The sequence below is a fragment of the Mirounga leonina genome, unplaced genomic scaffold (genome assembly GCF_011800145.1).
Source record: "Mirounga leonina isolate KUSES-001 unplaced genomic scaffold, KU_Mleo_1.0 Mir_127, whole genome shotgun sequence".
In the NCBI taxonomy this organism is placed as follows: Eukaryota; Metazoa; Chordata; class Mammalia; order Carnivora; family Phocidae; genus Mirounga; species Mirounga leonina.
Genome location: NW_023270316.1, coordinates 58,501,652 through 58,524,542, shown reverse-complemented (window position 1 = coordinate 58,524,542; position 22,891 = coordinate 58,501,652). Strand labels below are relative to the sequence as shown.

At 36.6% G+C, this 22,891-nt stretch overlaps 1 protein-coding gene across 4 annotated transcripts in view; it reads right to left on the bottom strand.

Moving 5' to 3' along the window:
- Nucleotides 1–22,891, bottom strand: part of FNDC3A (fibronectin type III domain containing 3A) — a 158,333-nt gene that overhangs the window by 49,143 nt on the left and 86,299 nt on the right. For all 4 annotated transcript variants that reach the window (XM_035003413.1, XM_035003411.1, XM_035003412.1 and 1 more), the window contains 4 exons: nt 15,245–15,485; nt 10,895–11,164; nt 9,272–9,330; nt 340–497 (listed from right to left, as the gene is read on the bottom strand). In XM_035003413.1, the coding sequence (XP_034859304.1) occupies nt 340–497; nt 9,272–9,330; nt 10,895–11,164; nt 15,245–15,485 (728 nt within the window). The remainder of the gene's footprint in view (nt 1–339; nt 498–9,271; nt 9,331–10,894; nt 11,165–15,244; nt 15,486–22,891) is intronic.

Sequence of the window (22,891 nt, the reverse complement as noted above, 5' to 3'; positions counted from 1 at the left end):
TACAATCTAACAGTTCTCTACTTCTGTTTTGGGCTTCTATATACGACAATTCATATTTATGTCTCAGGAATACGTGAATAGTGAAACATCTGCTAGGGAGCCTACTGAAAAATACTAAAGCTGAATGTGGCCAATGAAAGCAATTATTCCAAGGGAGTGTAGACAGACATGTACCAGCTGGCATGTGGACTCCATAGACTGAAATCAGTATCACTTGTCAATTTATAGATTCAAAATAAAAGCAGTAAGAGGGAAAAACAGAACAAAATTAGTATTAAACTCTTTATGATAAACCACTGACTTACATAATGGGAGGAGTAAAACCTAACAAATACTTACGCATAAACACTTTTGTATTTCCCATCTTTTCCAGTACTTGAGACTAGAATTTCATAACTATAGAGCTCTGGTACAGTAGTCTCATTTGTTTCACCATTAATGAAGCTGGAAGGAGGTGACCAGGTAAGTACTACTGTCCTTGCCTGGATGTCTGAGGCCTGCAAAAACATAATATTTAAAACTCTTTGAAACAACTGTAATGTGTATAATGAACAGTGAAAATCTAATGAGGTTTCAAGATTAAATAAAATATATCTGTATCTACTTACAAAAAATGGCTTACAAATAGAAACCTGTCCATTTGTAGACAAGTTATAATCTGTTATAAAAGGGCAGATGGGTTCAATAAAAAATCTAAAGACCATTATGTGCCATTCAAAACTATTAGTGCAAACACCACATACAGTCAAGAAAGAATGGAAAAAAGTCCACTTGTACCGTATTGAAAAGGTTCACTGCCTCAATTTAGAAAGTGTCTTACAATAAGAAAAAGATAAAGATGATGCAAGAAATGATGTATAAATGCATTCATAATTAAAAAATGTAAATTAAAACAAGGTATCACTTTTCATCCAACAGACTGGAAGATTAAAAAGCTAGTAATATCTATCTTGAATTAGGCAGAATAAATGATCTCCACACAAGCATGACATTTTCCCCTTTTCAAAGTTCTCAAAGCCTGGATAAATTTAGAAGGCTATTATTGTATATATTCTGCTTCTGTTAAATCACAGAAGTATATTTTACTTACTGTCATACTACCTTAAAAAAGTCTTAGTACTATGTTTCATTTACAGTGGGCTTAAAAATGATTGTTTTAATCAGTGTCCATCTGGCTGTTAACCTGTAACTGTGCAAGTTTTTTTCTTTTTTAAAACATACTGTTAACATACATATATGTACAACTTTTCGAGTATCTTGATTTTATGAGATTATCCTAACTGTGTTAAACTGTGAGAATAAGTAAGTAAACAATACTCTGAAGGTAGGTCAGCCAAAAGCATTAACTGGCATCTACTTTTTGAAGCTTACTTTATCAGGCTTTGTGGGTACTGACTACATCATGAAAAGTATAGGTGGTAGAGATGACCTTAAGTAGGAAGGCAAAATACCTGCCACTAATTTGCTTGGTGATACTGAACTCTCAAACCTTTAGGGTCCCAGGTCTCACCTACAAAAGTGAGTGGCTGAGTGAGATGATTTATTTACCATAACTAACCAAATATAATATTTTAAAAAGGCTTTTATTTTGGAATAAATCTAAATTTACAGAAAAGTTGGGAAGGTAATAAGTATACAGAGTGCTTGTATACCTGTTGCCCAGCTTCCTCTATTGTTAACATCTTACATAATAATGTATTTTTGTCAAAACTAAGAAATTAACAATGGTAGAATACTACTTTTTTTTTTTTTTTTAAAGATTTTATTTATTTGACAGAGAGAGACATAGCGAGAGAAGGAACACAAGCAGGGGGAGCGGGAGAGGGAGAAGCAGGCTTCCCGTGGAGCAGGGAGCCCGATGCGGGGCTCGATCCCAGGACCCTGAGATCATGACCTGAGCTGAAGGCAGACGCTTAACGACTGAGCCACCCAGGCGCCCCAACAATGGTAGAATACTACTAACTAAGTTTTTAACTAATCTATACTTTTAACATTTAACTAACTAGACTTCCAGGATACAATGTTAAATTTAGAAAATGTAGTTAAAAAAATTAAGACACACTGCTAATTTCAACTTTTCTAGAAATCTGCTGTTACAGAAAAAGTCTTGATCCCAACTCATTATATTAAAAAGGTATTTTATTACTTGCACATAAATGTTAAGGCACAAAAAAGGAGTAATTACATTGGGGTTGCTGTGGAAAACTTTATGAGATGTGAATTTTAAATAAAATTTTAAAGGATTTGGGATGGGATATAATTTGGTAAAAAATAAATGGGTAATTATTATAGGAATGAGAAGTTTCTTTTCCTAAGCTTATGCTTATAAGCTGGTTGTCTAAGGAACATGTATGATTGTGTATTTTGAAAAGCGCTCTAGTAATTTCACTCCCATGAGAACCACAGATTAAGGGAAAAGAGAAACATAAAGGACCATTAAGAGGATCACAGAGGAAAGAGGAAGACAGTCAAGTCTTGAAAGACAAGGGTAATGGTTTTGAGGTAGTAAGCGGTCAACAGTATGAAACAGTTGACAGGGAGGCCGTGGAGAATCGATGCAATATGAATAATGCCTAAAAATGCTGTTATCTGGTGCTGGTTTCAAAGAATTATCAAAGGGTTGTAAAGAAAAGGGAGGTGGATTTCCATAAACCTACTTGTGAAACTCTCGTGTAAAGATGAGGTAGTAACTATCTGTGTATGTGGGAAGCTGGGGGAAGAGTGGATCCTAGAAATTCGAAGTAAAAGAACTGATGAAGCTTGGAGTTCAGTTTGGCATTAAAGAATTAAAGGTAAAGAGGAAATGTAAGATGATACTGATATCATGGTCAGGAAAACCTGGAGGGGTACTTGATAACTGATGGATATACTAAAAGGAAACAAAACAAAAGGGATCTATTTAATCCAATCCCTTCTTCATTTCAGAGAAACAATGGAGAAAATAATTTAGAAAAGATTAAGAAAACTGATTTTCTAGGTGGCGCCTGGGTGGCTCAGTCGTTAAGCGTCTGTCTTCGGCTCAGGTCATGATCCCAGGGTCCTGGATCGAGCACCGCATCGCGCTCCCTGCTCCGCGGGAAGCCTGCTTCTCCTTCTCCCACTCCCTCTGCTTGTGTTCCCTCTCTCACTGTGTCTCTCTGTCAAATGACTAAATAAAATCTTTAAAAAAAAAAGAAACTGATTTTCTAGATGAAGTTCTAGTTGTTAGCAAAACATACAAATTTGGATATTTTTTTTTCCCAAATTTTTTTTTTTAAGTAAGCTCTATGGCCAATGTGGGCTTGTGCTCACGACCCCAAGATTAACAGTTGCACGCTCTACTGACTGAGCCATCCAGGCGCCCCCAAACTTGGACATTCTTTAGGATGTCTTAGGAGATGTGGTTCTAGAGAAAGTGGTGAATAATGAGGGTAAAAAATATAGTTTGGAAATCATCTGAAATGAGTCTTCTATTTGTACACAACTTTAAGAAGTAAAATCTGCTTTTGTTTTTTATTTTTTTTAAAAGATTTTATTTATTCATTTGAGACACAGAGAGAGAGAGGATGAGCAGGGGGAGAGGCAGAAGCAGAGGGAGAAGCAGGCTCCCCGCTTAGCCAGGAGCCCGATGTGGGGCTCAATCCCGAGACCCTGGGATCATGACCTGAGCCGAAGGCAGACGCTTAACCATCTGAGCCACCCAGGCGCCCCTAAAATCTGCTTTTATATGCATCTCATTTGATTCTTAAAATTACCCTCTGAAGTAGACCAAAAAGATATAACTATCTTCATTTTACAGAAGAAATATATTCAGAAAGTTTGAATAACTTCTGAAGTCACTGAACTAGTAGTGACTGATATGGAGAACAAAGGTAAAAGAAATATAGTAAAAAAAAATTAAACTTCCTTATAACTGACAACCCATTTGATAAGTATTTGGGACACCCATAGTGACCTTCCTCCAGGAACTCAACTGCCTCAATGTTAATACTTTGCTGAAGGCAAAAGGCAACCTTAGCTTGACATTAGTCTGCTGACCTCCATCCAGTCTTTAACATCTGAAAATCCCTTTGGAAACTACCTTTCTCTCTACTCTCCCCAAGATACATGTTAGCAATCATCCTCCAAACATATGGCCCACTGATAAACATCTGAAAGGTCTCAAGACTATGGTTTTACTAGGTATTAGTAAATGACCTTACCCTAACGGCAGCTAGCCCCTCCAGGTCTGGAAACCTTACTTCCAAATTCCTTAGAGACTTAAGCTATCCCTAACCCTCTCCCAACTCGAGAGTATATAATCAGTCACTCCTCACAATCCCAGCACAGTTCTTTCTGCCTAGGGGTCCTGTCCCTGTGCTTTAATAAAACCACTTTTTTTGCACCGAAGATGTCTCAAGAATTCTTTCTTGACGGTTTGCTCATGAACCCCAACATTTCATCAGTGACTAGGACCTGAATAATTCAGTTCCTTTTCCATTACACAACGCTTCCATCCTCAATTCACTTCTAGTCAGTAGCTGAAAGCAGACATGACCATGTAAAAATATGTCTGAGTACTGACAAAGACTAAATGGTAGTAAGCAAAAATGAAAAAAGAAGTGGTTGCATTATATTATACATATATATATAAAATACAGTATATTTTAATTTTTCAGGCAGACTGTGGTCTTTGTTAGGCAGCGATCAAAACCACTCTTGAAGTAAAGCTGTCAGGTTAAATGAAGTCTAGCTAGGAAGCTACTGAAATGGCAATCCCCTTGTATGGATATGGGGATTAGGAAGTGGGAGAGTAGGTTGAGTCTCAGGAAGCCTCGAGTCAGATGTTCCAGTGACCATAAAAAGAAAAAGGAAAGGGATAAAAATTCTGAAAGTAAAAAGGTAATGCGTAAACGGCAAGACATGTTTAATTTTAAGCATTATTAAAATAAAGATGTCAATATATCTTGACAGAACGGGACTGAAAACAATTTCAAAGAAGCCTTTCAATGAAGCGCAATAGTAAGATAAACACTTCCATCTAATACAATTATTTCTAGCATGTTAGGAAATATAATACCATTATACTCTCTTTTATGGAAAAAGAAACAGATTCAGAAAGGTTAAGTGACTTGTCCCAGGTCACTCAACTCCCGAGTGTGCAGCTGAGGCTAAGTCTAGCCCATGTTCTCCCCTATACCCTGCAACCTGTGTTACATGAGTGAGCTTTTCTTCTTTTTTTGGTTCCTCAAATGTGTCCTGTTCAGTACTTTTCAAATGTTGGTCTCTGAAATACCGTCCCCACACTAACCCCCATGGTCCACAGTGCCCAACTACTACTTTTTCTTTAAATTTCAGTTCATCATCCTTCCTTAGTGAAATTTCTTTTGACATCCCTGTCAAGGCCTAGTTCCCCTATTATTATATATTCTTACAGCACTATATCTCTGTTCTGGCACTCTACAGATATAATCTTATATTTATTGCATGACTTAATCTACTAACCTAAGTTCTGAGGGCAGGGGCCATGCCTACCCTTTGTTTTTCATTCTATCTCCAGCTTTCAGCACAGCATGTGGCATTTTATTAGTGGTCAAATATTTATGGAGTAAGTGAATACATTTAGTTTGGTGCTCTAAATGAACTACAGCATGCAAAACAACTACACACACACACACACACACACACACACACACACACACCCTGACCTATACTTCACAGCTCACAATTTAGTAAAAGAGCTATAGCTACCCAAACTATAAAAACAAACTGAAACAAAACAAAGCAAAACAAAACCATCAGCATGACTTTCTTTTATGACACAGGACTTATTTTACAAAATTACATCTTCCTCATAATACTGGGCAAGAAATTCTTTAAAAGAACTGTTGCAAGATTTACGGCCTGAAAAATTATGCTTTTGATATTATAGACTGTAACAAGTAAATGCTGCTAGTATTAACTATTATTTCATTCAAATACCAGTTCTATTAAGGCTTGCAAATTCTTTTTATTAATCTAGTGATATACATAGATCTTGGAAAGATACTGACTGAATTTCTTATTAAACAGGCTCTTGCTTCAGTTTAGTCATCTGTAAGATAGGGAAAAGAGTACATAGAAAGTTGTTCTAGGAATTAAATAATGCATATGTTTTCAAAGTACTCTGAACAGTCTGATACTAGTAAACTTGTATTAGCTATTATAAAATAATTCTGTGTATGTTTACATTAATTTACATGCATAAGCTCAATTTTTTCAGAGAACCCAAATTAGAATGAAAGAAAACCAGAGCTCCAAATCTATTATTTAGGGTTGTCAGAAAAAGTAGGACCACAGTAGCTTATTAGATAAGTGACTGACTTACTCAAACTTCCTAAGATGGGGTAAAATTAAAACTTTTGTTGAGAGGGTATTAAGAAAGTAACAACTTTTCTAATCTGTTTCCATACAAAAATAGAGCAAAGTATCTTTTGGGTAACTTAGCACAAGATATTGTACCATGGATTTTTTTTTTTTGCGGAGAAGAGAGAGAAGGTTTTGTTTTGTATTGTAAATCAAGAAATATTTTCATCGATTTTTTTAAATTTAATTTTATTATGTTATGTTAGTCACCATACAGTACCTCATTAGTTTCTGATGTAGTGTTCCATGATTCATCGTTTGTGTATAACACCCAGTGCTCCATGCAATACATGCCCTCCTTAATACCCATCACTGGGCTAACCCATCCCCCCACCCCCAGCCCCTCTAAATCCTTCAGTTTCTTGGCATCCATAGTCTCTCATGGTTCATCTCCCCCTCCGATTTCCCCCCCTTCATTTTCCCCTTCCTTCTCCTAAAGTCCTCCATGCTATTCCTTATGTTCCACAAATAAGCTTATCAATGTTTAATAAATGGGCTTATTCTGCTTAAGGAAGTCCTGTAGTCTGCTTCCACCACATCTTGTACTTCTCTTTCCTCCACTGCACTATGTTCCAATGAGGATGGTTCTTTTTTTTTAAGATTTTTTCCATTTATTTGACAGAGAGAGAGGGAGCATAAGCAGGGGGAGTGGGAGAGGGAGAAGCAGGCTCTTCACTGAGCAGGGAGCCCGACGCGGGGCTCAATCCCAGGACACTGGGATCATGACCTGAGCCGAAGGCAGACGTTTAACGACTGAGCCACCCAGGCGCACGAGGATGGTTCTTTCTATCTGGCGAACTTGCCAGGATTATCCTGGTTTCCCTGTCTCATTCCTTCCAACTTCTCTAACTCTTCAGAGGCTCAGAGAAGGTTTTCCTAATTGCTCTATTTAATGTAATTCCCCTCTCTTCAGGAATGCATCACATTACCCTACTTCTGTAAAAGCTCTTTATACTATCACACCTGATTTTGTTTGTATATTTGCTTTCTATTTATTGGTATATAATAGGATCTCAATAAATATTTTGATTGGTTGTCATGATGGCAATACTTTGACTGACGAAATGAATAACTATGAAGCTCCTGAAAGAATAATGTAATGACATAGATCGCTAAGGCACAGCACAGTGAAAAAAACCCTGCCACAGAACAACAGAGTACGTATGATCCCTTTTTCATAAAAAGACAATAGAAAAAATATACTTTGATGGACGAACTCATACAAATGAAGTGAAACTGGAAACCTAAACTGTTAGGTATGACCAAATCAGAGGAGTGGGTAAAAGGAATTTATTTCTACTCACTATATTCATGTATTACTTAGATATTTCACCGTAAAAGAGTTCACATATAATAAAATAAAAATTCAATCTTAATCACTGGCACATCTATTAGTTTACTTTTATTTTTATTTATTTTATTTTTTTAAAGATTTTATTTTATTTGAGAGAGAAAGAATGAGAGAGAGAGAGCACAAGAGGGGGGAGGGTCAGAGGGAGAAGCAGACTCCCCCCTGAGCAGGGAGCCCGATGTAGGACTCAATTCTGGGACTGCCGGATCATGACCTGAGCCGAAGGCAGTCACTTAACCAACTGAGCCACCCAGGCGCCCTATTAGCTTACTTATAAAATGGAGTGAAGTTATAGCTCTTAAAGCAGAGAAAGAGAAATGACTAATCTGAACAATTGTGACATTTTGGTTTTTCCTTCTAGTTTTTTCCTTTTTCTAAAGTCTTTCCTTTATAAGACTGTAATCACAATGTCTAAATAGTTTGATCACTAGCACTTTTCCCTACAAAAGCATCTTTGCATGTTTTTGGTGTTCAAAATCATATTTTTAAGTGGTTAAAATATTCTGTCCAGTAAAAATATCCCAATTTATGAATTCTTTTGTTTTATTTTTATTAATATCATGATGTGCTGCAAAAAACATTTTTGTGTAGCTTTTTATTAAGAAATGGGACCTCATGGTTTCAGAGAAGTTTAATTCTGACTACTGGTAAAAAAGACTTTGGGGTCTTAATGGGTTTAAAAAGTTCAATTTGTATGAGCACTTAAAATTAATCTTTTGTCAAGTCTGATGCATATATTTTTCCTATTAAGATGATAGCATTTAGGCTATTTAAAAAATAAGCAGAAAATTTTATGTAGCCAGGATTGCTGTCTCACCTTTTGCTGATCTTATTTCTTCTATTGCATGATAAAGGGTTGGGGAATATAAACCTCTTCTATATTTTAACTCTTGCTGCATCTGGAGTTAACTGAATGTATTTTTTATAGAAATCATATAGATGGATTTTTAAAAAACTGATAATCAGTCATACGCACATTATTTATTATCTCTTTGTCTCTTCCAATGATTTTCAATGTCATTTAGTATATATTAAATCCTAGTTTAAAAAATGAACTCTTGATTGAATATTTTGCTTCATCGATTAACAAATCTTTCTGTCAGATCTACATTGATCCATTATTGATATCACCTTCTTATAGTTTTTTTTTTTTTTTAATTTAAGTAATCTCTACACCCAGTGTGGGGCTTGAATTCACGACCACAAGATCAAGAGTCACGTGCTCTTCTGACTGAGCCAGCCCGGTGCCCCTAAAATAGTTAAATTCTAAGCATGGCGTGAATTAAAATATACCAAAATCTTAATGAATAATACTTAATATAAATGTCAAGAAAGGGGCACTTGGGTGGCTCAGTTGTTAAGCATCTGCCTTCGGCTCAGGTCATGATCCAAGGGTCCTGGGATGGAGCCCCACATCGGGCTCCCTGCTCAGTGGGGAGTCTGCTTCTCCCTCTTCCACTCCCCCTGCTGTGTTCCCTCTCTCGCTGTGTCTCTGTCAAACAAATAAAAAAATCTTAAAAAAAAAAAAAAAGTCAAGAAAATACACGCAATACTTACCACTGGTTTGACAATGTTGGAAAGAAGTGCTTCAAAAGCTTTAGTTTCTTCATCTTTTTCTTCAAAAAAAAAAAAAAAGTATTTTAAAAATGAACTTAAATACAATCATCCCTCTCTCTCCACAATATATCTTCTGAAACTATGTTGGTAATCTGAGATTTTTATTTCCTAGTTTTTACTTTAGTTCATATTCAGCAGTTTGTAGCTCTTCAGGATTCTTCTGCTTCAGTTTCTATTTCTGTTTCAACTGTGATCCCTAATTATAATGCCACTATATATATCTGAACCAGTCACTAAGTTTTTCTTATAGAAAGTATATTTTTATTCATAGCTGTAAAAAACACTCTCCAGAATTCTCATTTCCCAATCTCATACCTCTTAACAGTGAACAAGTTAACTGAGTATTTTTTTTTTTTTTTTTAAGATTTACTTATTTATTTGAGAAAGGGAGAGAGAGAGCGTGCATGCACGGGGTAGGGGAGAAGGGGCAGAGGGAATCTCAAGCAGACTCCTCGCTGAGTATGGAGCCTGACATGGGACTTGATCCCACGACCCCAAGGTAACGACATGAGCTAAAACCGAGAGTCGGATGTTCAACTGACTGAGTCACCCAGGCACCTGAGTACTTGTGTCTTGGCAGGCCTTAACTGTGGTTTCCAAAATAAAAATGTAATTGACTTGACCATAATGTATATCTGAACTGATATATTTGTAACTTTAGCTTAATTCTTGTGAAAACATCAGTACTGAAAAAGACTAATCAGAAGGTCTCAAAAATATGGGTGAACATTTTTGTTAACATAAATGTTAATGTACAAACCATGAGGCTGTTAAAGCATTAAAATGTATTGGTGGGGAATGGAAATTATAAAGAAAAGGAAGCAGTTCTCAGAGTTCATATGGTAGAAGTCACAGGTCAGGGGAAAGGTCCAAGGGAAATAAGGGGATTTTAAGAGAAAAGAACTTCTGAAGAAAGTAATGAAGAATACTTATTCCTATAGAGTATTTAGATTGGCGAATGACATAATGAGGTGCTTTCAGGGACTCCTATATAAAGAAATTGGTAGAAATAAAGAGTTTCGATAAAAACCAGCACAGCCTTGCCAAAGGGCCCAGAAAGAGAGGAAAATGAATCTGGATGAACTTTACCAGGGTTTTCCCTTCAAACAGAATTTCTCTTAGCTAATAAAATCTGCAATTTAGGTGAAAGTACTAATTGAGCTTTCCCAAATTTTAAAAAGAAGTACCCTAGTAACAATTTAGGTTCTAAAACTTCTCACATTTAGAAAGTGTTATTTTTTTTTTTTTTTAAAGATTTTATTTATTTATTTGACAGAGAGAGAGACAGCGAGAGCAGGAACACAAGCAGGGGGAGTGGGAGAGGGAGAAGCAGGCTTCCTGCAAAGCAGGGAGCCGGATGTGGGACTCGATCCCAGGACCCTGGGATCATGACCTGAGCCGAAGGCAGACGCTTAACGACTGAGCCACCCAGGCGCCCTAGAAAGTGTTATTAAAAACAGTTTATCTGGGTATGGTGAAATAACTGAAAGAATATATACTTACAGTTGATTAAGTAACAATGAAACGTACTAACAGGAATAGTTGAGGATTTTAAATAGTTACCTTCTATTTCTGTATCAATTTGTGCACCACCTTTCCCTTTCCCTGACTTGTTCTTTGCTGATCCTACGTTTACACCACTAGCATTTTGCCCTTTTATAAGCCCATTATGTTCATTTATGGGAGAAGGGCATTTCTGGGGCGATGATGGTGGACTGCTCATTTTATCTTTCTGTGTTCCTTGGCGATCCTTTAATTTTTTCTGCAAACGTTCGTATGTTTTACTAGATCTTTCATCTCTAAAGTTGGACCTTCCATGTGTAGAGTGAGCATCTAGGAAGAAACAAAAACATTTTAAACCGTCATTTACTCCAAGTACATTTGTAACATGAGAAAGGAGTAGGAAATAAATCTATCATTATATTGTATAAAAACTATCACAAAATATTTCAAAAAATAATTCTGCACAACAAAGCTATTTGTTTCTGCATCTACTGACAGAACCAAGCTTTTTGATTATAATTATATAGATCAAATAAATTTACAGAGACATTTCTTTTCTTCATCTTTTTTCAATTAACTATTAACCTCCACAGAAGCAGCTTGGTGGTATGTTACAATAATCAGAGGTAGGGTAAGAACTGAATTGAACTCTGTACAGTTCTTTTTCTTTTATTCTTTTGTAATCATCACTTTTAGCATCTCTTTCAACTTCAAACATATAAAGTAGATAAACAGAAAACCACCACCTGCCTAAATTCCCTTATGACTCAAAAAAAACAAAAACAAAAACAAAAACCCCACAAAAAACAAAAACAAAAAACAAACCAAATAATCACTGAAAAATAAAGTTATAGGAGTTAATACAAAGAAATTAGGGTTGCTTACTAAGAACAGAGTCTAGGCACAAAACACTGCATCTCTGGTTATCACAAACTCAAGGCTGTGATTTAGAAGAATGCATTTATTCTAATAAGAGTCACACAGCACTTAATAAAATCAACTTCATAAATATCATTACCTGTCCCAGAGTTTATTTTTATTTTAAATTTAAAATCTGTAATGAGAAATATTTTTTAAAAAGGCTCAAAAATCTCAGTAAAGTTTTAACTTATCAGTGTTTTAAGAAAATTAGTACAATATTCTTGAAATTAGTATAATAAGGATATGTACAATAACATTAGAATAAAAAACAGAGGAATTTGGATATCTACATATAAAAGAATGAGTTTGGACACCTACCTCACATCATATACAAAAATTAAAATAAATCAAAGACCTAAATGTAGAAGGTAAAACTATTAAGTACATAGAAGGAAACACAGGTGTAAATATACATAACTTTGGTTTAGATAATAGTTTCTTAGGATAACAAAAGCATAAGCTATCAAAGACAAATCAGATTTCACCAAAATTTTTCTTTTTTGCATTAAAGGATACCACTGAGAAAATAAAAAGACAATGTAAGAGAAAATATCTGTATATCATATATCTGCTATGGGACTTGAATCCATAATTTATCAAAGCTCTTACAACTCAACAATAAAAAGACAAATAAGCCAACTAAAAAAACGGGTACAGGATCTGAATAGACATCTCTCCAAAGAAGATATACAAATAGCTAATAAAGCAAATGAATAGGTGTTCAACGTGAGTAATGAGAAACAAGCAAATCAAAACCATGAGACACATGTTCACATTCACCAGGATGGCTAGAATCAAAAGACAGTAACAAGTTTTAGCAAGGATATGGAGAAATTAGAACCCTCACACACTGCTGGTGGGAATGTAAAATGGTGCAGTCACTAGGGTAAACAGTTTTTACACCTTCTCAAGAAGTTAAACATGGAATTATTATATAAGCCAGCAATTCTACTCTTAGGTGTATCTCAGGAGAAGTGAAAACATGTCTACATAAAAACTTGTTTACAACTGTCAAAGCAACATTATTCATTATTCATAATGGATAAAAAGTGGAAACAACTCAAATGTCCATCAATTAATAAATGGATAAACAAAGTTATATCCATATAATGTAATATTTTTCAGCCATAAGAAGGAATGGAGTACTGATCATGCTACTTTTTGAACTAAGCCTTAAAAAAATAGCCCAAATGAAAAAAAGCTAGACATAAAAGACAACATATTGTATGAACATTTATATCAAATATACATATTGTGCATATATTTATATGAAAAAGCTAGAATTTCCTTTTCATGAAGGCTGCTACTAGTTATAAAACTACTGTCAATTATTAGGATCTAGTGGTAGACACTTCGGCTTATAAACTCAAACACAGTATGATGACTTTTGTCTTCCATCACTGGATAGCTAGTTTTTAGATTTATACCTCTTGTGGATTTGTATTTTTCACTTTCCTTCACAACATTGTGAATCATATCCATGTATTCTAATATCCCCTCTGAATAACAATGGGTTTTAACAACCTGAAATAACAATAGTTATAACATCAAGTTTTTTCTTATAATTTTCTCAAACACCTTTTTAAAAATAAGCCATAATTAGCAGTAAAGAAAATGGAAGGATGAGACTGATTTGTAGTATAAACTCTTGCTACTCAAGTTTTCACTGGACCACTGCATAAGCCTCACCTGGGAGTGTCAGAGATGCAGAAACCCAAACCCCACCCAGACCTACAGAATCAATGTGTTACTTGGCCAACATAAGTAATTTTGAGAAATATATATGATATATGACATAATATATATTTACTACTTATAGGCTGTGCTGTATAATTAAAATTCTGTATTTAGAGTTATTCTGTAAGTTTACTAAACATTAATGATAGGTACTGCTAAGCGCAAGCGATAGGTAAGACAGATTTAGTTGTCGGGGATGTACAGTCAAATAAGGGAGAAAGACATACGAATTAAAAAAAAACAAATTGTGTTAAGTTCTGTGAAAGAAACCGGTTTCAGTGAGAGACTAATAAGGTAAGGTCACAGAGGGTCTCTCTGAAAGCTGAAATCTAAAGGAAAAAAAAAGAAGCCTTCCACGGAAAAGGGAAAAGAGCATTCCTGGCAGAGAGAACATCATGTGCAGGGCACTGAGGTAAAAAGAACTTGGAGGTTTTGAAAAACTGAAGGGGGGTGGGGTGGGACAAGTGGGACAAAGCAGTCAGAGGCCACAGGGGAGGGCCTTGTCAAGGCCAGTGGGTTGCAAGCAGGGTCAATTTGGGCCCCTACGGGTCATTCGGCAATGTCTGGAGATATTTTTAGTTGTCACAACTAGGTGAGGATAGGGGAGGGTGGGTAGGAGTTGTATGCTACCGGCATCTGGTAGGGCATGGCTTCTCCTGAATATCCCACAATGCATAAACACTCATCCATTCCCAAATATCAAGAGTGCAGACGTGGAGAAATCCTGGTCTAGTAGAAGGTTCAGGATTTTATTCTAAATGTAATGAAAGTTACTGAAATCTTTTAAATCTTTTAAATTTGTATTTTAAACGATTACTCAGGCTAAGCCTGGATGGAATGACAGCAGAAAACCAACTGGATGGAAGGCAGCTCCTGCTGTAGTTATCCTGACAAGAGCTGATAGGAGACGAGATTTGAATAGCAGTGGAAAAAAGTAGATAAAATTTGGAAACTTCTGAACATAAAAATGATATCAACTGATGTGGGGGTTAAAGAAGGAAGAATAAATTTGATCATGTGGTTTTCACTTAAGCAAATTGAGTAGACAGTGGTACCATCTATCAAGATGAAGATGCCAGAGAAAAGCAGGTTACATAATTGAGATTTATGTTTTCGAAACAATGTAACTGATATGCACGAGGCATTTAAGTGGTTATCAAGAAGGCAGTTAGAAATGTAAGTCTGAAGCTCAGAGGTGAGGTTTTGGCTGGAGACACAAATCTGAGAGCTGTCAGTATAGAGATGGTATTTAAATACATAGGAAAGAATAAGATTACGATTTTGTGTGCGTGTGGTTGTCTTTTCTTCCCAACAATTTATTAACTCCCTGGGGTCAAGGTTATATCTTGTTTCCTCCCCCACCTCCCAACTCAGTCCTTTACAGAACCTAGCAACTTTGGTAATTGGCATTACAACCTTAAGGATTTAACAAAAGTATGATTATTCCTGGCTGAAAATTTTCCTCAGAGTCTAGTTGGCAGAAAGAGAAGAAAAGTTCTTGTTTGAACACGTCCCCACTAAATATTGCTGCATGATATAAGTTATTTTCCCTCTTTGATTTTCTGTTTACTTTTTTGCCTTGAGGGGTAATCATGAGGATGAAATACTTAACATAACGCTTGAGTAAGAGAACATGATGGTGATATTGTTACTGTTTGGTCACTTCTTTTATATAATAGGAGGAAAGCATCTATTATATCCAAGTAAAGAATAACTAACTCCATAAGACAGGAATATTTTTAGATGTCTTACCTACATCTCCATATACTTGTGAAGACTGATACTGTGGCAAATACTGTGTTGCCATGTCTCCAGCTCCAGCCACTGGTGAGTACATATGGCGTGGTGGAGGGGGCATCATGGTTGGGACAGGAATGAAACCAGGCAGAGGAGGAGGATGTGGGGAACGGTGTATGACTGTGTGACTGCCTGGATGAAACTCTGGTGCCTGAGGAACCACAACAACTCTTCGAACACCATTGTCTTCAATAACCTACAAAATGAACATTGAACATTTTTTCCATAAGATGTAAGCAATTCTTTTGATACAGGTTAGAGTAAGAATTTTTATACCATAAGAAGTTAATTAAGAAATTTTACAGAATATGAATTTATTAAATACACTAAGTACATATGAATTAGTATAGAACAACATGAAGTAGTTTTTGTTATACAATGCAATATAAATCTTAAATCAATGATGAGATTAGCTAAATAATAATATAAACAATGAGCCACAATATTAGGATTTATTTCTTTGTGTTAATGTGCATTTACTGATGCCTTCAAAAAGAAGGGAGACTCAAAGGAATTTTTGGTTTAAACACAATGGGAGGGGGGCGCCTGGGTGACTCAGTCAATTAGGTGTCTGCCTTCGGCTCAGGTCATGATCTCAGGGTCCTGGGATTGAGCCTCACAATGCGTCTGGCTCCCTGCTCAGGGGAAGTCTGCTTCTCCCTCTCCCTCTGCCCCTTCCCCTGCTTGTGCGCGCATGCTCTCATGGTCTCTCAAATAAATAAATAAAATCTTAAAAAAAAAAACAAAACACAATAGGGTCAGGAATTAATTCCCTTTTCCGTATTATGGATAGGGGTGGGGGGAAATAAGCTGTAGAAAGAACACAAACTGTGAAGTAGAAATGGGGAAAAAACTGGATCCAGATTCCGAAGATCAACCATATATTGCGTTTAGGTACAAAATTCTTGCGAACATGACCAGGACAATTTTAATAGCTGAAGATCTTTTCAAGGGAGACAAACACCTAATATATTAAGTCCCAGTTAAGGAAAGTATCTGTGGCTTTCAGTTTTAGAAATTACATGTTTTTTAAAGTTTTTATTTTAATTCCAGTTGGTTAACATACAGTGTAATATTAGATTCTGGTGTAAAATACAGTGATTCGACACTTCCATACAACATCCGGTGCTCATTACAACATGTGTACTCCTAATCCCCATCACCTATTTAACCCATCCCCCCATCCACCTCCCCTCTGGTAACCATCAGTGTGTTCTCTATAATTATCTGTTTCTTGGTTTGCCTCTCTGTTCCTTTTTTCCATTCGCTCATTTGTTTTGTTTCTTAAATTCCACGTATGAGTGAAGACATATGGCATTTGTCCTTCTCTACTTATTTCACTTAGCACAATACTCTCTAGCTCCACCCATGTTGTTGCACATGGCAAGATTTCATTCACTTTTACGGCTGAGTAATATTCCATTGTATACATATACCAAACCTTTTTGTCCCTCAGATCTAGGATTAGTGTTCAGTTTAGGGACAGAATAATGGTTAGGGTTAGGGACAGTGTGAGGGTATATGCTTAACCCTAACCCCTAACCCTAAAATTATTCCTCTGGAGAGGTCTCTGAACTACAGGATAACAGGCACATACCCCACACGGTCCCTAATCTTAACCATTATTCTAGCCCTAAACTGAACCCTAATCCTAGGTATTATACATTTTTAAATAGGGGTTACACTGCACGAAAGGAATTCCTAAAATGACAGATTTATTCCCTTTGAACCTCACTGGAGCTGCAAGGACATACAGGAAAGCCCAACAGGATATAGGATTTTATCTCAAAATTAGGAATCCCTCTATTAAAATAGAGCCCTTAACCTTTTAGACTTAAAAGATTACTATTGAGGTTTAACAAATGGCTAATAATACCTTTCTCTTAAGGAAACAGAAAATTATTAAAATGTTAAGTGTTAACTTAAAGGCAAATCATGTTATTTTCAGAAAAAACAAATTTTACTATTCTTAAGGACAGCAAATTTTGGGGGTGCCTGGCTGGCTCAGTTGGAAAAACATGCAACTCCTGATCTCATGATTGTGAGTTCAAGCCCCATGTTGGGGATAGTGATTACATAAATAAATAAACTTAAAAAAATGGAATAGCAGATTTTGTATATAAACATATACATGCTTGGTAAGTATATCAGAAAACATACTTATTTAGGTACAGATAAGCCTAAATTACAACTAAATGATTATTGCTTTAGAAAGATTATAGTTACTATTAAACACCCTATTCAACTATCTTTACCTGCTGGAGTATGAGATGACTTGTCTGTACTAGAAGACCAAATGAATTCAGTTTTTATATACTAGCTCTAGAACTATAATGCCTTGCTTCCAGCAAAATAAATGCCTCATATTCTGCCTTTCTCCCCATTTAACTCAGTTCTGAATTCAAGCCTCAAACAAGTGTATATAATTGGCAGAAATGAAATATCTGGAGTCCTAGCTAGAGAGAATCTGGAAACTATTTATAGCTTTTCAGCCTCTAACCCACAGGAAGGGACATTAGAAGGAGCTTGGAATGGATTTTTAGTAAGCCAAACCACAGTGTCTGTCACAATATACTACTTTCATCTTTATCAACTCTCCAACTCACAAATCTTAAATGACTCCCATTTCTGATAGGATTATAGTCCATACTCTCTGACCTAGCCTTCAGTCTTGTTCCAACCTGTCTTCCTACATGTATTTTTTTCCTACACCAAATTCTGAACTCTTAACTCCAGCCAGGCCGGTATACTAAAAACCTATCTTCACACAAACCTATGCATTTCTGTATCTGGGACTTTAGTTTATGACATCTTTCTTTTCACTTTGCCTCCCCTTAATCTACAACTATGCAAATCTCATCTATCCTTCCATATCTAGCTCTAACTTTACCTTCTCTGCTCATTTAAAAAATGACAGAAACATTGGTAATTTAGGCGAGAAAAAAATGTTAGTGATGTCTTTGTGGGACAAACATACTATTAGGGGCAATGAACACAAAAACAAGAGTAAATTATTTAGCATGTTGCATGGCGATAAGTATCATGGAGAAAAAAACAGGTAAGGGGGATCAGAAGTATTGTGGGAGTAGGACAGGTTGCAGTATAAAATAGAATGACCAGGATAGGCCTTACTGGCAAAATGAAATTTGAGCAGACTTGAAGTAACTGAACGAATTAGCCATGTAAAAATCTGGAAGAGTGTTCTGGGCAGAGAAAACAGAACAAAGCCCCTAAGAGATAAAAGTAGTTTTAGAAGGAAACCATTGTGCCTGGTTCAGCATAAGAAAGAAGAAGGTAGAAGCAGATAAGGTCAAATAGATAAAGGGAGTGGTGGGGTCAGGTAGGACCATATGAGCTATTAATAAGCACCTGGACTTCAGCATTTACATTAGTGAAAGGAGGAACCATCACAGGGTTTTGGGCAGAAAAGTGATATAAGTCACTGGTGCCCAGCCAAGGGTGATTTTGCCCCCTATGAGACATTTGGCAGTATCTAGGGACATTTCTGGTTGTCACAACTGGGGGTGGGTACTACCAGCATCTAGTGGGTAGAGAGATCAGAGATGCTGCTAAATACCCTACAACACAGAGGACAATTCCCTACAACAAAAATTACTGGGCCTAAAATATCTGTAGTGCTGAGGTTGAGAAATCCTGACATAACCTTATATTTAACAGGATTATTCTGACTGTTGAGTTGAGAATAGACTGTAGGACAAGGGAAAAAACAAACAGGGAAACCAGGAAGCTACTGCAGTATCTAGGCAAGAAATGGTGGTGGCTTGGACCAGCGTGGTAAAAAGAGGTCCACATTCTGCATATATTTAAAGGTAGAACAAGATTAGCTGATGCTGCCACTGGAGAAATGAGAAAAAGAAGTTATGAAAGGATGGTGTTCTACCAACTGTAAAAGGGGAAGGCTATAAGGCAGAGTAAGTTATTTTGGGGGGAAAGATTTGGAGTTTTAGGTTCTGGAATGTGAATTTGGTTAAGTCTATAAAACATCTAAGTGGAAACATGAGTAGGCAGTTAGACACACTAGTCTGAGGTTCTGAAAAGACTGGAAAAGGGCAACCAAGTAAGGTAAGAAGAAGACTAAGAGTGTGGAGTCTGGAAGTTTGGTGAAGTGTATCAAGGAGGAAGGATCAACTCTGTCAAATACTAATGAAAGGTCAAGTAAGATGAAGACTAAGAAATGACCACTGGATTTAGCAATGTGGAAGTCACTGCAACTTTGATGACAACAGTTTTGGTGTAAACATAGGGGCAAACCCTAACTGGGTTTAAGAGAGGAAAGTGGGGAGCAGAATTAGAGAGCTAATAGCCCAATTTTAGCAAGTATTCCTGCAGAGGGGAATACGGAAATAAGGTGGTGACTGGTAGTAACGGAGTCAAGAAACTAAAAAATATGTTGTTTTTAGGGCACCTGGGTGGCTCAGATGGTTAAGCATCTGCCTTTGGCTCAGGTTATGATCCCAGGGTCCTGGGATCAAGTCCCGCATCGGGCTCCCTGCTCCTTGGGAGCCTGCTTCTCCTTCTGCCGCCCCCCCCCCCCCGTTTCTCTTGAATAAATACATAAAAGTCTTAAAAAAAAAAGTGTATACATTCTTTAAAAAAAAATGTGTTGTTTTTAGTGAGAGCAATGACAACATGCTGATACAATAATGAGAATGGCCCATCAGACAGTAAGAAATTGATGATGTAGAAGACAGAAAAATGCAGGCAAAAGGGAATGGGATCCAAGACTCCACGGGGGGCACTGGCTCTAGACAGAAGCAGGAAAGTCTGTCTCCGTTCTAGATGAAAAGGAAGTGTGAGCTGACATGAGACTGCAGAGCATGTCACCCCAGATGCTGGTAGAGATTCCAGGGCTACGGGTCTGTGGAAGGTTTCTTTTGATTGCTTTCCACTGAACCCTATCCTGGGCACCACAATCTTAATGACCTCTCCTTCCTATCATTTCTATTACATTTATTCTGTATCACTTGTTAGGTATTTATAACACTGTAGTATTTGTTAACTTTCCAAATGCATATGTCTTACCCTATAACTTAACTTGTAAGTTCCTCAACAGACATGTATTAACTATTTAATCCTCCTAACAAATAGGTAGCATTATTATCAACATTTTTCAGATGGGGAAACTGAGGCGTACAGATGTTAAGTAAATTGCTAAGGTCACATAGACAGTAAGTGGAGGGGCCAGTATTTGAACTCTTGCACTTTGGCTTTAATTTCATGTCTGTCCACTTTGTGGGCATAGAACCCACAGGTACCGGTTTCTCTAGCATCTTTTTAAATGTCACAACACAAGCGAGATCTCAACGGTTAAAAGAAACAGCTAAATTACTTATGAAATTAAAACCACTTTTCTACTGAAAAAGAACATTTAAAATACAAAGATAAGCTGGGGGAAGGAAGAATGGGAAATCACTGTACAGAGTTTCAGTTTTGCAAAAGGAAGAGTTCTGTAGATGGATGGTAGCGAAAGTAGTCCCAACAGTGAATATATTTAATGCCACTGAACTGTATATTTAAAGTTACAATGGTAAATTTTTTGTCATGTATATTTTACCACAATTAAAAAAAAGAAAGCTAGGAAACAGAAAAAAGAAAAAAAGGACCGGGGCGCCTGGGTGGCTCAGTTGGTTAAGCGACTGCCTTCGGCTCAGGTCATGATCCTGGAGTCCCGGGATCGAGTCCCGCATCGGGCTCCCTGCTCTGCAGGGAGTCTGCTTCTCCCTCTGACCCTCCTCCCTCTCATTCTCTCTGTCTCAAATAAATAAATAAAATCTTTAAAAAAAAAAAAGAAAAAGAAAAAAAGGAGCCAGACCTGTACCACTTCAAGTAACCATCTGAGCAGCCAGTAACTTCAGGAGTGAGGCTGGGGGCCTCAAAACTATCCACTAAGTCCAGCTGCTGACAAATGGCTAATCGTGTAGACAAGGAATTTTATACTAACAGGGTCCACCAATGGTGATGATTAAAATAAAATCAGTAAGTTGTGAAAAGAAAAAAAAAGATAAAATATAATCCAAATTAGTCTATGTTATGTTAAAAAAAATTAAAGATAAGACCGTAAAATAGAATTAAATAGGGCTATCAGCATAGGTCTACCTAACCACATATGCCACACAATTTCTAATTAGGCAAAGTCCTGTTTTCTCCTTTATTGAACAGACATAATTAAAAGGGGCTACAGAAAGAGGGGTTTGTGTTTACATTTTCTGTTGTGTGTGTGTTCTCCACGAGAATATACATTCCATGACAAATCTGTTCTGCTTACCATTTTCTTCCCAACACCTGGAACAACTCCTAGCATAGGGCAGATGCTCAAAGAAAACTGCTGAATCAATGATATGACCAGAAATAAATGTATTCCCTTAGTTCTACTGGAGTGCCACATTATTTTCCCCCTTCTTAACAACACCATGCTATTAGAATTCTGTGATTTCCTCAATTCTTACAACCTTTGCTTCTGCCTAACTTTTAGCAACCTACTTCTATAGCCTCACCATGAACCCAAAACTACTCCCACTTTAAGCTACTAAATAATAATATAGGTAATTCTGGTCATTCATTCAACAGATATTTATTTTATATATCTAACTATACATACATACACAATAATGCTGCCCATGTTTTTGGGCAGCATTACTGCTGCCAAAACATTTGACAGAGAAGACAGATCAGACTGGTATGCAGAATCTTTGAAAAAAGTACTGACCTCATTACTGTGTGCTGACATAAAGGCAAAGTGAAATATCAAGTCCAGCTCAAAGGAGTAATCTCAGACTTTTCCTGAAGTTGACATAGCTCCCTTCCCCACATTATGAGATCTACAATCCCTTTCCTGTTAGGTATCCTCTCATCACCATAACAACCCACATTCCATAAAAAAACAGGGGAGCCTTTAAAGAGAGGCAGAAGGAGAGAACTTTTGATGCTGCTTTTTAGGTGTCCCACCATTCAGGCAGACTATAATCTTTTCTTGATAAGTCATTAATTTCATCACTAAAATATGAAATGTTATTCTATGCTGCAATGCTCTTAGGGACTATAAGTTAGTATTATTTGCCAGTAAATTAAGTTCCTTCTCCTATCACCATTTGCTTTCTGTGTTTTATAGTTTTTGTTTTTCCATTTGATATCTTAGTTCAGTTGGCACATATTCCTGCTTCTATTGAGGCACATCAATCTCTCACAAACCTCCTTTTCTTATTAAACTACAAAAATAAAACTCATTAAGGTTATGTCTAAAATTATGTTTGTAATTTTGTAGTTAAAAGGCTACAGGGAAATCACTGCCTTTCACCAAAAGATACACATACATATGGCAAGGGATAGACGTGAGGAAACTTGTTGCCACAAGGCGAGATAAGTATATAAAAGTCTAAAAGAAGACCATAGATAATAGCTATTCATACGTTTAGTATTTGTGCTATTTGGTTCCTGTTGAGCGAAATACAACCTATACTTTATTATAGCCATCTACATGTCTTAACGTTTGGCTCAACTCCCAGCTTTTAGATTTGCTAAGATAATTATGTTTCTGTATATGTCAAGTTTTGGACAATTATTAAGTGCTTAGCTATGCCCAGA